The following is a 13,910-nucleotide window of genomic DNA, read 5'->3' as shown; positions in this document are numbered from 1 at the left end:
AGATATGATAGAAATGGGTTTGCTTTCTTCACTATCACAGTTGCTAAGAACAACTGCAAAATATTTCTGTAGCAATTACAGTTGAGCAAAGATTAAAATTCTTTACTTGGGTTTTATTGAAAAGCAAGCAGTGTTGTGAAAATGCTTTCATTGTCTGGTATTAGAATATCTGCATGCATCTCACTGCTATAAAAATTCTGCTGCAGCTGAGGAAAGTTAACTTCTAAACATTCAAGATCTATTTGCTAACGAGGTATGCAGGGAATATGAATAGAATGTGTTTTAAATAGATAAACTGGTTCTGGGGCTGATGTTCTTAAAAAGTTGTGAACGGGTTTTGAATGGTTTGGAATCTTCTTGAAAGATAGTGTAAACGTGTCTATGGTAAAGCAGTATTGTCCCTGTGCTGTTGAGGTTTGAAGGCAATTGTTTCCAGTAGAGCTTAGTAGCAGCAAAATAAAATCTTAGTTGAACTGTCTGCTTATGTGAATGGGAATATTGATGCAATTTCCCTTTTATATGCACAGCTTTAATGCCAGGTTATGTTTTAAAGTAAACATGAGTGATCTTTGACTGTATTTCCACTGTTCTAATCTGCATCCGCACTGGCATTTTCCTTCCATAGTCTGTGTTTAAGAAGACATGGAGTAGTTCATCAGAAAATGGTTTATTTTACTTTTTCAAGATTCTGCCAGTATTCCTCTATAAGTTTTGTACTCATTCAGAGTATATATTATGGCATTTATGCATCTGTAAGATTTTCATTCATATCAAACAGGACAAAACTAAGATTTTGGTTGTTGCAGAGACCTCCATTCTTACCTACTTGGTGACCAAGAAGAGAATGAAAACAATGCGAACCAGCAGCCAAACAACCAGCATGCTCGCAATAACAATGCCATTCCGGTTGTGGGAGAGGGTCTTCATGCAGCCCATCAAGCCATACTTCAGCAAGGAGGACCCGTGGGTTTCCAGCCTTATCGCAGGCCTTTAAAATTCCCACTCAGGGTAGGTATATCTAACAGATTAAGAGAAGGGCATTTGAAAAATAGCTGTGGATTTTAATTTTTTTAAAGATTTGGCCCACACCTTCTCAGAAGTCAAGTGGCAGATCATGTTTTGTGTTCTGTACAGTTTGCAACTTCTTGAGTTTTAGACTTCATTATATTCTCACGTGCAGCTTTTTTCAGCTTTATAATGTGACCTTCAATTACTATTTTATTTATAAATGCTACACTTACTATTGTGTATTTTATTGAACTTCATGTCTTATTTTCCTCATGATTAGTAATGGAGTAATGGTGTAATAAACTCCAGCAAACAGGTGCCTCAGGAAAATCTGTAACAAGGCATAGCTTTCGAGAGGGTGTACTCCAGTCTCGTAGCTGAAGCATGTTCTAAACTCCTTTCCTTTGTTGTAAAGTTAAATGGAAAACTTCTGTTGTGTCTGTATTACACAGAAAGGTGTTAAATTACTTTAAAGTTCTAAATGTCTGCTATTAGAAAGGAGATGCTTCTTGGCAAATACTTAACAGTCAAAAATAATATGCAAGTCAAACTAGATAAATTGTTTTGGTTGTACCAGATCTCTGACTGAGTTAATCAAATGTAAATTTCAGGAGAGCTCATTTACCGTGGCTTCAGATACAGCTCAAGGGTGGGAATAGTGGCTGAAGTTAGAGCAGTGTACTGTTGGCCTCTGAAGTTTCCTTAAAATGCTTAAGCTAAAAGAAATCTCACAACAGTGTACAAAGGAAAGGGGTTTTTTGTTTGTTTGTTTGTTTTTCTGTAAGACTCAACTAAGTAGAACTGAAAGCAAATCTGGAAGGATTTCAGGACTTAACAACAGTTAAGTCTGTGCCTGTTCTAAGTCGGGGCTTTTTTTTTTTTAATTCCCTCCACTGCTATTTTTACTCTTTGAAATATCTCTCTGCAGGAGAGCATGAGCTACAACAGTTCCCACTGTTGCAGAAAGAACAGTGGGAGGCAGTAACTCAGGGATGAAAGGACTAGGGAAACAGAATGAATTTGCCCCCCACATAGGAGATGCTGCTATACCTGTTTAGTCCTACCAGGAAGTCAAGGCATGCTTTTGACTCAGACCAATTTAATCTAGAATAAATACGTTGTTCTTACTGAAAGGAGTGGTCCCAGTCTTACTTCTACGGCAACTGCTCCTTTCTTCCCTTCTTGATATGCTGATCAGTAAAGTGGTCCAGATGAAAATGGATGCATACACACAAGGTGTTGGTTAGACACATTTGAAGATTCAGATAAGATTATGGTGTTATTTTTAAAGAAACTATATTGCTTGTAACATTTTGAGTTTGAGTCAAGTTCATACAAAGTTGCTGGGATGATGGACAGGTTAATTGAATTTAGTTTGGCTGCTAAGGAGGCAATTAGAGGGCAGTCATATCTTTTGTGACCTGCTAATATACAGCAGCTGTAGTGTGGATATGCTACTTTCAAGGGGAACAGGTGTGTTAAACCAGAGGCTTGGAAAGTCCACCTTTCTCTAAGTGCCTTTGTATTTTTTTGTTGTTGCTTGTTTGTTTTGCTTTGTTTTTGTGGATGCTTCTGGATAAGGATATGGGCTGAAATCATCGCCCTTTTAAATCATTGCATAGTATAAGTTTTCAGTAATTTGGGATGCTGACGTTGAACTGATGATGATAACTAAGCAGTTACTTGTTCAGCTGCCAAAGATTTTCTGTTCATCTGGTGTACTTTTCTGTGTCTAACATTTTAAGTTGTTCTTCGCAGACTCCTTTCTTATAAATAGTTTTTCTCTTTCTTCTTTCAGATATTTCTTTTGATCGTTTTCATGTGCATAACGTTACTGATTGCTAGTCTTATCTGCCTTACCTTACCAGGTAAGTTCGTTATTGTAAAACTGTGATGAAAAATGCAGACTAATGCTCAATAATAGCAGATGTTTCCAAATCACACCATAAAGTTAAAGAAGAAAATATGGAGAAACGATGTCTCGTTTTGAAAGGTACACCATAAAATTGTAGAAGCCTAGAATTTGAATGATAGAGTTAGTACCTTTACATAAATGACAACTCAGTAGAGAAGAGATCAATATTTACTTTACTTAGTTACGTTTTTTGTTTTGTATTTTTTAAGGGAGAGCTCCAAGTGTTGAGACTCTTTATAGTAAAATTGTGAGAAAATTGATACCCCTTGCGTTTGCTTTGCCATTTAGAAAAGGAAAATAAACAGGCTGTTACCTGGATTCCTACAGTATCTTAATTAAATATTTCTGAAAGTGTTGCCACGACAGGTCACTAGGAGACTTTTAAATAATATATGTGCTGCTTCCAAATGTGTATGAAGAAGCAGTTTTAACCAAGTCAAAAGTATTTCAGAGTTGTTATAAATAATTCGGAACAACTTAAGACATGTAAATTTGTTGGAATTCTCTTAAATCTGGCTACCATAGTACCATGTCATTTTTACCTCCTTTTATTAGTGATCCTAAAGTCAATAATATATTGAGGTGTGAGTTCTAAATTTTGCAGTGGTTTGAATAACATTACATAAAAGTAATTCCGTGGTAGTATTAGTGAATAGAAACCCTATTTAAAAAATGAAACAGCAAATGTGCCTTGCCGTTTCATTAGAGTGCTTCAGAAAACCTGATAGTAAACCTTAAAAATAAACAATGTGAGGCAGTGAAATAGCCTAAACATCACCCATAAGATTTCAGTTCAAGCTTATGCAGTGATCCATTATTGCCTTTGAAGTTCTGAAGATTGCTATTTAGGCTCTGAATAGCACAACATTCAGTGCTTTGTTTTGTGCTAGGTCAGGTGACATCTTTGGGGTAATGAAATTTTAGAAGAAAATATCGTATGTATGTATTCGGCATCATCTACATGGTTATTTCTGTAGGGCTTTGCATGTTCATGCTTTATGGGTATAGTACCAAAACACCATTTAATGCTAAAAACTATTTGTGGATTGATAATTAGCAATGAATTTGGTAAGTATTGTTATAGGCATCCTTCCTTAATATATCAAAAGTACTTAAAAGTGTTTGTGTTTTCAGTATTTGCTGGGCGATGGTTAATGTCATTTTGGACGGGCACCGCCAAAATCCACGAACTGTACACAGCTGCTTGTGGTCTTTATGTCTGCTGGCTTACCATCCGAGCAGTGACTGTGCTAGTAGCCTGGATGCCACAGGGCCGTAGAGTCATTTTTCAGAAGGTCAAAGAGTGGTCTCTGATGGTGAGTCTTATGAAATATTTCTACTGAAGTATCAAGGGGAAAAAAAAATAAAGTAGATTACATAATTGTTCAAATTTTCCTTGCCAATTTTGCCCTGTAATGTACTATATTTTCCTTTTTGAAGCTCGTGCAGGTTACATTCCCATTGCATGGGCTAACTTTTGGAAATGTTAAGCAGTGTACATGATTTGCATATATGTTTGTTCATGTCTTTTTTTGTTCCTGTAAAAGTGAGTATGTTGCATATTATCCCATATGTGATGCGTCCTCAAATATATCGACATTTTCACATGCACCTGAAAGATTAACCGTTGCTTCATTAGTAACTCAATGTTGTCAAACAAACAAAACAAAACAGTAAAATAACAGATAATGAATATGTCTCTGAAAAGTAACTTGGTGCATGTTTTCAGGAAGATCTTTATAATCTGTCTGATCTTCCAGAGTGTTGTTCAGATTAAGAATTTTATAGAAAAAATCCTTTTATTTTCAGGAGTTCTTGCGTAATATAGTTCTTGTGTAATATTCTACCTGTTCCTTAATCTGAACGTCTTAATTAGGTCATACTAGTTTTGTATCTGATTTTTGGGTGACATACGTAAATTAAGAGAGAATTCTAGAATGAACAAATATTCAGGCATGTTATTGTTAGTAATTCTTTTGCTTAAGTTAGATATATTCCATTATGGATGAACTTGTAAGATTTGGTTTTAACTGGAGAAAAATCTGTAGTTTTGGAAAGATTCTTCTAAATGCTTGGAAAATATGTATGTTCTTCTACATCCTTGTAAATGTCTTGGAAAAGTACAACGTAATAATGCCATTGGATGGTATTCCTTACTGATAAAATGCAAGTCTGCGGTTTAAAACTATATGGGTAGTAATAGGTACAGTCATGTCTTTTTCTGGAGAGGGCTTAGAATAGGACCTGGTCCTGAAAAATTCTTATTGCAGATCTTTTATGTTTATAATTGCTTTTATGGGTGTCTATGTATATGTGAATTAGAAGTCTGTAGTGTTTTTTTTTTTCTCCAGTTTTATCTGGTTTCGTAGTTCAGGTTACGTTTTGAAGATTTAAATATAACAAATCATGACAAACATACTAATTGCATGTCTTGGATGTTTTAGATAATGAAGACATTAATAGTGGCTATACTGCTAGCAGGTGTGGTTCCACTTTTGCTTGGTCTTCTGTTTGAACTGGTCATTGTCGCACCTTTGAGAGTTCCTTTGGATCAAACGCCTCTCTTCTATCCCTGGCAGGTCAGTTGCTCTCATTCTTCTGCTGCTATTGATCCATTTCTTTACTTCAGATTAATGTTAGTCTGTTGCTGTAAGTGTAAGGCTTTAATTTTCTAGTTACTAGCAGAAGCTGATTTTCCCAGTTCCAGGGAGTTGAGTATTTTATAGATGTTAAGTGAGGGTGAGTGTCCTGTCTTTCTTAGGAGATGGCAAAAGATGATGCCTCTTTCAAACAAATTCCTCTGTAAATAGAAAGTATTTTTTTCATTTCCAAGTAATATTAAGAAGTTACTCTAAAACTTTTCAGTCATCAAGGTATTTAAAAAGTTATTAATGCTAACTAACCCATTTTTATGAAATTAGGACTGGGCTCTTGGAGTTCTGCATGCCAAAATAATTGCAGCCATAACTCTGATGGGTCCTCAGTGGTGGCTGAAAACTGTTATTGAACAGGTAAGAAAAAAATGTCAATGTGAATTACCTGTAGAGTATGTTTTGACAGATGTTTTTTTGAATGTGTGAGTCAGAAAATTAAAATCACTGTTGTAGCAATTAAGTAATTTGAATAACTGAGTAAAACTCAACTAGTCTTGTAGAACTCCTTTAAGTTGCAAATCCAAGTCCATTATGGTACACGTAAGAATAAAAATAAACCTCAGAAACTGAAAATCAAGAAAATGCTGTGTGTATGTATATGCAGTTTATCAGGTTTTTGTTAAAGTGAGATACAGTTCTTCAGATGAATTCACATGTGTTCATATTGGGGATATACATAATGTTCACTGCTCAAAAACAAAATCTCTGTGGTCACTGGAGCTGTAGAGATTCCCTCATGCATACACAAAGATCTGAAAGATAGTATTGCCTTTCCCCTTTGATTAAGTTGGTGTGAGTGGTTACGAGTTGCACAGCTTGTTGCGCTTTTTGGCACAAGTAATTTTTCCTTGAGTGCAACCTTTAAGTTCTACACTTGCCTCAATAATGTATCTCACTTGTTTCTTGGAAAATAACTTTTCAGCCCTGCATCAAATGTAATGGCCATGGTGCAAGTCTTGACCTCTGTACAAAAGGTTCCTGTCTTCATTACATGTAGCCCAGAGTCCCAGTTGTTGAACCACTTGCTGATCATTTTAGGTGTCACACTGTAGAAATGTAGCCTTAATTTTCTGAGTACCTCTTGCTTCATGGCACAGCTCCTTTCATTTCAAATGCTTTTTTTGGGCCTGTTTGTTATACATGTGCTCTTCTGAGTCATCCTTAGAAATAATTACACCCAAGCTGTGGGACAGAGGCCCTTGTCTAGCTCCGTGTGGTAGCTGTTTGAAAATGATCGTGTCCCATGATTAGTCATGTTCAGACATCAGCTTCTAGTCATAATTACAGAAACCCAGGAGTTGGGGAGGTGCTGTCTTCACAAGCAGAGGCTCTGGTCTGCCCAACTGAGTACATACATCCAAGAATATTTTAGAACTTCTTATTTTTGGCCTCCGTTGCCAAATATAATAGGTTTGCTTTACTAGCAGCCACAGGATCTTTCAGCACACTTAACAGCACAAAGCAATCCCAGGTCACAGACAAAACAGCCATTCCACAGTTCTGTTTAATAATCTTTTGGGTAGTCTTTTACACTGCTGCAACCAAATCCCAACACTATTTCAGATTGTTATTCTCCAGGGAGCTATTCAAATGATTTCCTGAGACACTCATGGTGTAGATTGGCATTTTTTTTTTTCTTCAACTCTGACTGTCATGGGTTTCTTCACGTTGGGAATATCGTTTGCATCTCATGAGGAAAGTTGTGTAAAACCTTACTACTTTAACCACAAGGTGTGGCTGTCTTGACTGATCCATTCTATTTCTATCTTGTTCTTCTTAGGTATATGCAAATGGGATTCGCAACATTGATTTGCAATTCATAATCTGTAAACTGGCAGCACCCGCGATCTCTGTTCTGTTACTTTCCCTGTGTGTACCATACATCATAGCTTCTGGGGTGGTACCTTTGTTAGGTATGTATACATCGTGAATACCTGATTATCTTCTGATGCTGTAGGGCAAGGTAAACATATCTGTGGAAATAAAACATCAAGCTCTAGGTTATTTAAACAAACAAAAGAGCCAACACTATTCTGCCAGCAAATATAAATGCTTAAGGGTTTCTGTCATCTTAAGTCTGGCGGTTTTTTTGTTTGTTTGAGAAATTCAGTATGTTATTCTGACTGGCTTCCTAACACGCAGAATACATCAAAAGTATGGGATTAAATAATATCTAACTGCAGAAATGTAGGTATCTAGCTGGCTTGGGAAAGGGATGTTTTATTAGTTTCCTTTGAAAGTCAACCTTTAATTTTATTCTTTCTCTAAGAGCTATAACTGAGCTGAGGACATCTTTTCTGACTTGTCACATTTTGAAGGAAGGTTAGAAAAGTGAAAATACTGGTTTTGGTTTGAGACTTCCATTCAGTATTAAGGTGTTTCCTTTTTTTTAAGTGTAAACATGGATTTTTATTTTATTTTTTTTCAGACTTTCTTATCCCCTTATGCTTGAATGAAATAAGTTGTATTAGAAGAAAGATGTGCTTTTTCATCAACTGGCTGCTTTTTTTTTGTTGTTGTTGGTTAGTTTTGATGATAACGGGATATTCAAGAAGTCCTGTGTTACTCTTCAGTCTCTCATTTGCATGCATACTTCTACAGTGTCAACTTGTTGTTGATACGAGGTACACAAAAGTCAATAAGGAAGAAAAGCTGATGAGGGCCACTGTTTGCTGGGGATTTTCACTGTATTAATGGAAAGCTTTCTGCTGTAATGCTTACGATGACCAGGACAGACAATTGTCATGTTGGGTATCTGGGATATGTGGACATGTTACTTCACTGCCCTACCACTGAAGTTACAGTATAACAAAAAGCCGAAGCAGGAATACATGTTACCTTCAGCAATGCCAGATTATGTGAGGGTTGTATTTTCTTTTGTAGGAGTTACTGCTGAAATGCAAAACCTAGTTCAGCGTCGAATTTACCCTTTTCTGCTCATGGTGGTGGTTTTGATGGGAATCCTCTCCTTCCAAGTCCGCCAGTTCAAGCGCCTTTATGAACATATTAAAAATGACAAGTGAGTATATAGTATGTTTTTGTTAGGGGTTTTTAATTTATCCACTTTAATGATAACCTTAGATTGAGTTTAGAGTCTTAGGGCTAAAAGCGATTTTAAGAAGTTTTTTAGACAAGTGACTTTCCAAGGCAGATTTAACAGTAAAGTGTTCTTGGCAAGTGTTTTACCTGTTCTTCAGGCAGACAAGCAAAGGAACAAATTCTCTTTATAAATGGAAGATACTCCCCTATGTCTAACTTGAAGGTTTGTTGGTTTTTTTTTTTTTTACCCCATATGATGCTGGTTGCTTGTCTGTCTCCTCTCTAAGCCTTGAAGGGCAAGTGAGTGTAAAAACTTATTACATATTTGGAAGTAAAATCTTACATCCATCTGCTGCTTATAAAACGGTTTCTTCAACATTTTCTGCATAATGTTTTTTCTTATTCTTTCTAATTGTTAGTCCAATTAACCTGTTAAAGTTCAGGTGAATGGATAGTTTGTCTTTACCAAATTTTGCACACTTCTATGATGATTTTACTAATTATTACTCTGCATTACTCAGATGCATGATAAAAACTATTATTTTCCCATTGTTTTTCTGGTTAGCCTGAATAGTTTCTAAGCTTTTGTTGTTATCCTTATTACCCATGTTTAAAATGCTTGTTGTTCTCCAGTCATTTAAAAACATGCCCTTCTCAAAGTTGATCAGTAATGCATCAGGTGTTACAAAGGATCTGTTCCAAAGCATTTTGGTATAAGTATGATTTAGTTTTTTAGATTTGAGTGCAACTAACTGATCAAATTATTCTGTAACTTTTTTCTATTCTAGACAATTCCATTTTTAAGTTACTAACCTACTCCATTCTCTGTTTCTACATTACATTTTTATGCATCTTATCTTAACATTTTTCTGAAGTTGAAAGCAACGAGAAATTAAATGTCCCTTTTTTTTTTTTCGGCAGGCATGTTGTTTTCTCACTTTTAACTGTTGAGTACTAGAACTTTTGTTTCCATCATGTTTCTCGTACATACAAGTACATACTTCATAGGGCCTTTTCCTTAAGACATTTTATTTTATGTCCCTTCCTAATTAGTGCAGTGTGCAGTTCCACTGCTTTGGGGGTTATTTGGAAAAATAGTTTTAAACCCCAGCAACTAGCTTTCTTAGTTTTGTTTTGCTCTTTTTTTTTGTATAAAAAAGGAATAAATGTGTTACATGTTCATGTCCTGAGTTGCCATACAACAGATCTGCCTTCCACTGTCTACAAAAAGAGTCAAATCTAAAATGAACTTATTTGAACCTTAAACGTTCTGAAGTTACTGATGCTTTAAAAGTGTGTGGTGTAAATGTACAATTAATAAAATCTATAAATATTAGAAGAGTTTTTACTAAAATTAAACCCTAGGCTGCTCAATGTATATTTTAGTACCTTGAATTTTATCATGCATTTTAAATCTTTGTTCCCAACATGCCTTTATTTGTGCATGTATATATATATTTTTTTTACAAATGTGCTCTCAGCTAAATGTTAATATATTTTAGGCAGAACTCATTGAATTGCAACTTGAATTAATATTGCAAGTTTCTTTCTTGCAGCCTACAAACCTGTGAAAATATCTAAGTGTAAATTACTTTGATATTAAATGAACTTATCAAGGAAAGTATTGTAGCCACCCTTGTAGACAAGAAGGTTGTGTAACATAAGTTAATGATCTGATTATGATTACAGTACGCAAAGCAGGCATAGTCATGCTAACCTGTAGAGATTTATAGTCTAGAAATATGCTTAATTACGTCTTTTACACAACAAATTTCAAAAGAATATACAAATTTTGTGACGTTCTCCAACGTGCAAACAATATGTCATGGTTTGATTATGTTGAAGTGGGAAAAGGTGCTAAAGGAAATAGTAAGTTTCAGTTGGCAAATTCATGGGAGCATATGGTTCTTTTACACATAGAACCAACAGACAAATAGGAAGCACATAAAAGAATTTATATGGCAAAAAGTAGATGTATGAAATGATATAGAGGAGGTAAGGAATAATGTGAAAGATGAAATCTGCTAAGCTGATGAGGCAATGTGATGTGGAAACGGAATTTAATAAAATAATCGTACAGCCCTTAGGCCCAACCCTGACATGAAATAGCATGAGAATATTTTCTCTCCCTTTAAGAAGGACTGAGCCATGGTAAAAGATCTTCATTTACGATACTTACTTTTTTTTTTCCAACAAAGGTCTATTTTCATTGGATATATGAGCTGAGCCTCTTGTACTCGTATGATGCATGTTCTGCATTGTGCCAGATTCTTTACTGGAGTTAGAACCTCATTAACACTCATTTCGTTTTGTATTGAGTTGTTGTTACAGATGTTTTGTTCATCTGGGTGAACACTGCAAAAGTGTTCATAAAAGTATCATCTAGCAAAAGGGACTGGCTTTACAAATAATACTAAACACGTTCCTTTTATATATATTTCAAATCTTATTTGAGTTGTGTATTTCTGATACGTATGACTCCCAAAGTTAAGGCTCTAAACACAACCCCATAATAGGTATATATTCCATTGTGAAATACCTGAAAGTTGAGGAAAAAAAGATGCAAAGATGAAGACTGTTGAAGGCAATTGTTGGGGTGGGGAGTCATGTGTAGAATAACTTTTACTGACATGAGAAAGCTCCTTCTGCAACAAAGGAGATAGAGTGGATTTATGGTACAGAATTGTAGTAACTTCTGTTAAATTATTGCTGTTTTTTAATAATTTCAGATACCTTGTTGGGCAACGACTTGTGAATTACGAACGGAAGTCTGGTAAACAAGGCACGTCAACAACTCCACCTCAGTCTTCGCAAGAATAGATGGTCATATTAAACATCTTGACCTTCCCTTTGCCTTTACATGTCCTTTTTTCATAGACTTTTCTTCAGTTTTTGGATATCTCTCCCAATAATACTCTCAGCAGTGTTTCGGCTTCTGTTTGTAGCATCCAGATAGCAGTTAAGGCACTGTTCCTTATCTGTGTGTTCTGGTGTTATCAATGCTGTCTGAGGTCTGTATATGTGTAAATAGAAGTATCCTGACACCCTAAAACCTTGGATTAAAAAGAATGTGCATTGTACATCTTTAAAAAGAAAAAAAGTATATTAATTTATTAAATCTAGTTGTCACTTTATTTTGGACTGTTGTTCTGTTGACAAACAATGTGCCACAAAGCAATAGTGCAAAGAGGCAAGATGTTTTTATAAAATTTGGAGCTTACTTTATGGTGTTCATAACAGTTCTTATTGTAGTAAGATCATATGATTTTTCATGGATGGAAAGGCCACACAGAGAATATCAGAAGTAAATAGCTGTCTTACAGTCAGCAGTGAAGTGGCTGTGGTGAGAACATAATGAACTATGTCTCTTGCGGTCAAGTCTTTTTTTTTTTATTATTATTTTGTATAACACCAAAGCTGTTGTACATTTTCTATTGCCTGATTGTTTTTCATGTGTCTGAGTTTGTAATATTGTACAGTTACTGTTAAATCAAGAAAAGATGTCCTTTTCTGAGAATTCAGATGTACTTGTTGAGGCTCAGCTGGGTTTTCTGTTTGTTTGGGGGTTTTCTGGGGCTTTGGGAATCAGGATTTCCTGAATTGAAGCAGTAAGTAAAAACTTACTGAAGCTAGGTGATGGAAGCATTTAAAGGTACCAAGAAAAATTAGATAGGTTTACCACTTACCAGTAGTAGAATTTTTCAAGACCTCAAGAGAAGGGATGAACCTTATCTGATGTGTTTGCACAGAAACAAAGAGCATAGTATAAGCAACATTCTGACCTGGTCTTTAATTAAAGAGTTGGAAATTTTTTTTTTTTTTGTTCCTTCTTTCCTGTGAGTTACCTAAGTTGCAAATTACAGTGTGAATTTTATATTATACAATTACATTTAAAAATATATATATTCTTTCAGAATTGGTCAGCATGAATTTTTTATGGGAGTAACCCTGAGGAAGTCATGCATCACATGCCATTGATTGCCTCTGGGGCAGGGGAATATATGTTATTATATATGCTATTAAACAGGCAAAGAAAAGTTAGGTTTCTTTGCAAGGACACAAACAAGAGCCACCAAAACAAGTTTGTGTTATTTCTATATAGAGATAGAGTTCTTTTGCAGTAATTTTTAATGTAGATGTTTTGAAGAAAATACATACCAGTATCACAAGGCTTTAAGTACCATCAAATCTAGTGCTAAGGTTGCAATACTTTTCTTAGATTAAATGGGGAAATGCAAGTATCCATTGCAGTAATCTGAAAATCGATGGAATGATTAAATTTGCTACTTGGTACGTTGTCCTTCAGTATTCTGCACTTAACTGTATGTGTATCTAATTAATACTTGAGAATCTGGCAGGTGCTTGGAGCGTGTCATCTCCTTTTATTAACGTTGCATCTCTGATCTGATGTGTTCTGCGCTAATTTGGTCCAGGCTCTGGTGGTGGTGGTGCATTTCCCAGTGTGCGGGCTGTCCTGTTGTAAGGCAGTGAGCACACCAGCCGAAAGCATCAGCACCTAGTGTCAGGAGGATGGGGCTGTCACGGTCATAAGGACAGAAACTACTGTTATACAGAACTATTATTTTCCTGAAAGCTTTGAACCCATAAATACTAGCTTTTGGAGTGATTTATTGGGATTTTTTCCAGTGAAATGAAGTCATGGAAAAATAGCCACAATATTTCTCTCTAATTCACCTTTGCTGCCTAAAGGCTAAATTGAGTATTTACCCCCGAATATTTTTGATGTGCATAAATGTTGCATTTGAATATTTACAGTGGCGTACGTTGTGGGACAAGTATTTTTCACAAGATTGCATTCACTGGTAACATCCATCCTTAGTTATGCCACAATTCTGTCCTTGACAAATCTTTTGTAAACAGTTCCAAACAGATCTTATCACTCAAATATTGCCAGCACTACTGTGCATCATGCAGAATTTTCAGTTCTTGTAACATTGTGTTTTTATCCAAACTGGTCTTAACATTAAAATTTATTAAGAAAAAGCCTTTGTGCTGTTCCTTATTGCTGTTGATTTTACCAATCATGGCATGAGAAATAATTACTTGGTCCAGTCTTGTAATGTGAACTTGTAGCTATTTTATGGTGGTTTATGTTATCTGTACTTGCTCTTTGTTAATGAGAGCTGGTTTCAAATGAAACTGTTGTTTGGTTTTGCACTGCATTATAGATGATGGGTGTGGAGTGAAATTTCTGAAACTGTCCCTTGTAAGATTCCAAAGAACAATCTCATCTGTCTCCTTACATTAAGTGTGTTTGGGGGAAGAAAGCTGTA

General features: G+C 35.6%; 1 protein-coding gene across 2 annotated transcripts in view; it reads left to right on the top strand.

Moving 5' to 3' along the window:
* MARCHF6 (membrane associated ring-CH-type finger 6) overlaps positions 1 to 13,620 on the top strand; it is a 47,093-nt gene extending 33,473 nt beyond the window's left edge. For both annotated transcript variants that reach the window (XM_032183365.1, XM_032183364.1), the window contains exons 19-26: positions 807 to 1,008; positions 2,807 to 2,876; positions 4,058 to 4,239; positions 5,368 to 5,502; positions 5,845 to 5,934; positions 7,358 to 7,490; positions 8,461 to 8,596; positions 11,346 to 13,620. In XM_032183365.1, the coding sequence (XP_032039256.1) occupies positions 807 to 1,008; positions 2,807 to 2,876; positions 4,058 to 4,239; positions 5,368 to 5,502; positions 5,845 to 5,934; positions 7,358 to 7,490; positions 8,461 to 8,596; positions 11,346 to 11,436 (1,039 nt within the window). In that variant the 3' untranslated portion in view covers positions 11,437 to 13,620. The remainder of the gene's footprint in view (positions 1 to 806; positions 1,009 to 2,806; positions 2,877 to 4,057; positions 4,240 to 5,367; positions 5,503 to 5,844; positions 5,935 to 7,357; positions 7,491 to 8,460; positions 8,597 to 11,345) is intronic.
* Positions 13,621 to 13,910: the final 290 nt, after the last annotated feature.

The sequence above is a fragment of the Aythya fuligula genome, chromosome 2, assembly GCF_009819795.1.
Source record: "Aythya fuligula isolate bAytFul2 chromosome 2, bAytFul2.pri, whole genome shotgun sequence".
Taxonomy (NCBI): Eukaryota; Metazoa; Chordata; class Aves; order Anseriformes; family Anatidae; genus Aythya; species Aythya fuligula.
This window is presented reverse-complemented; position numbering and strand designations above follow the sequence as displayed.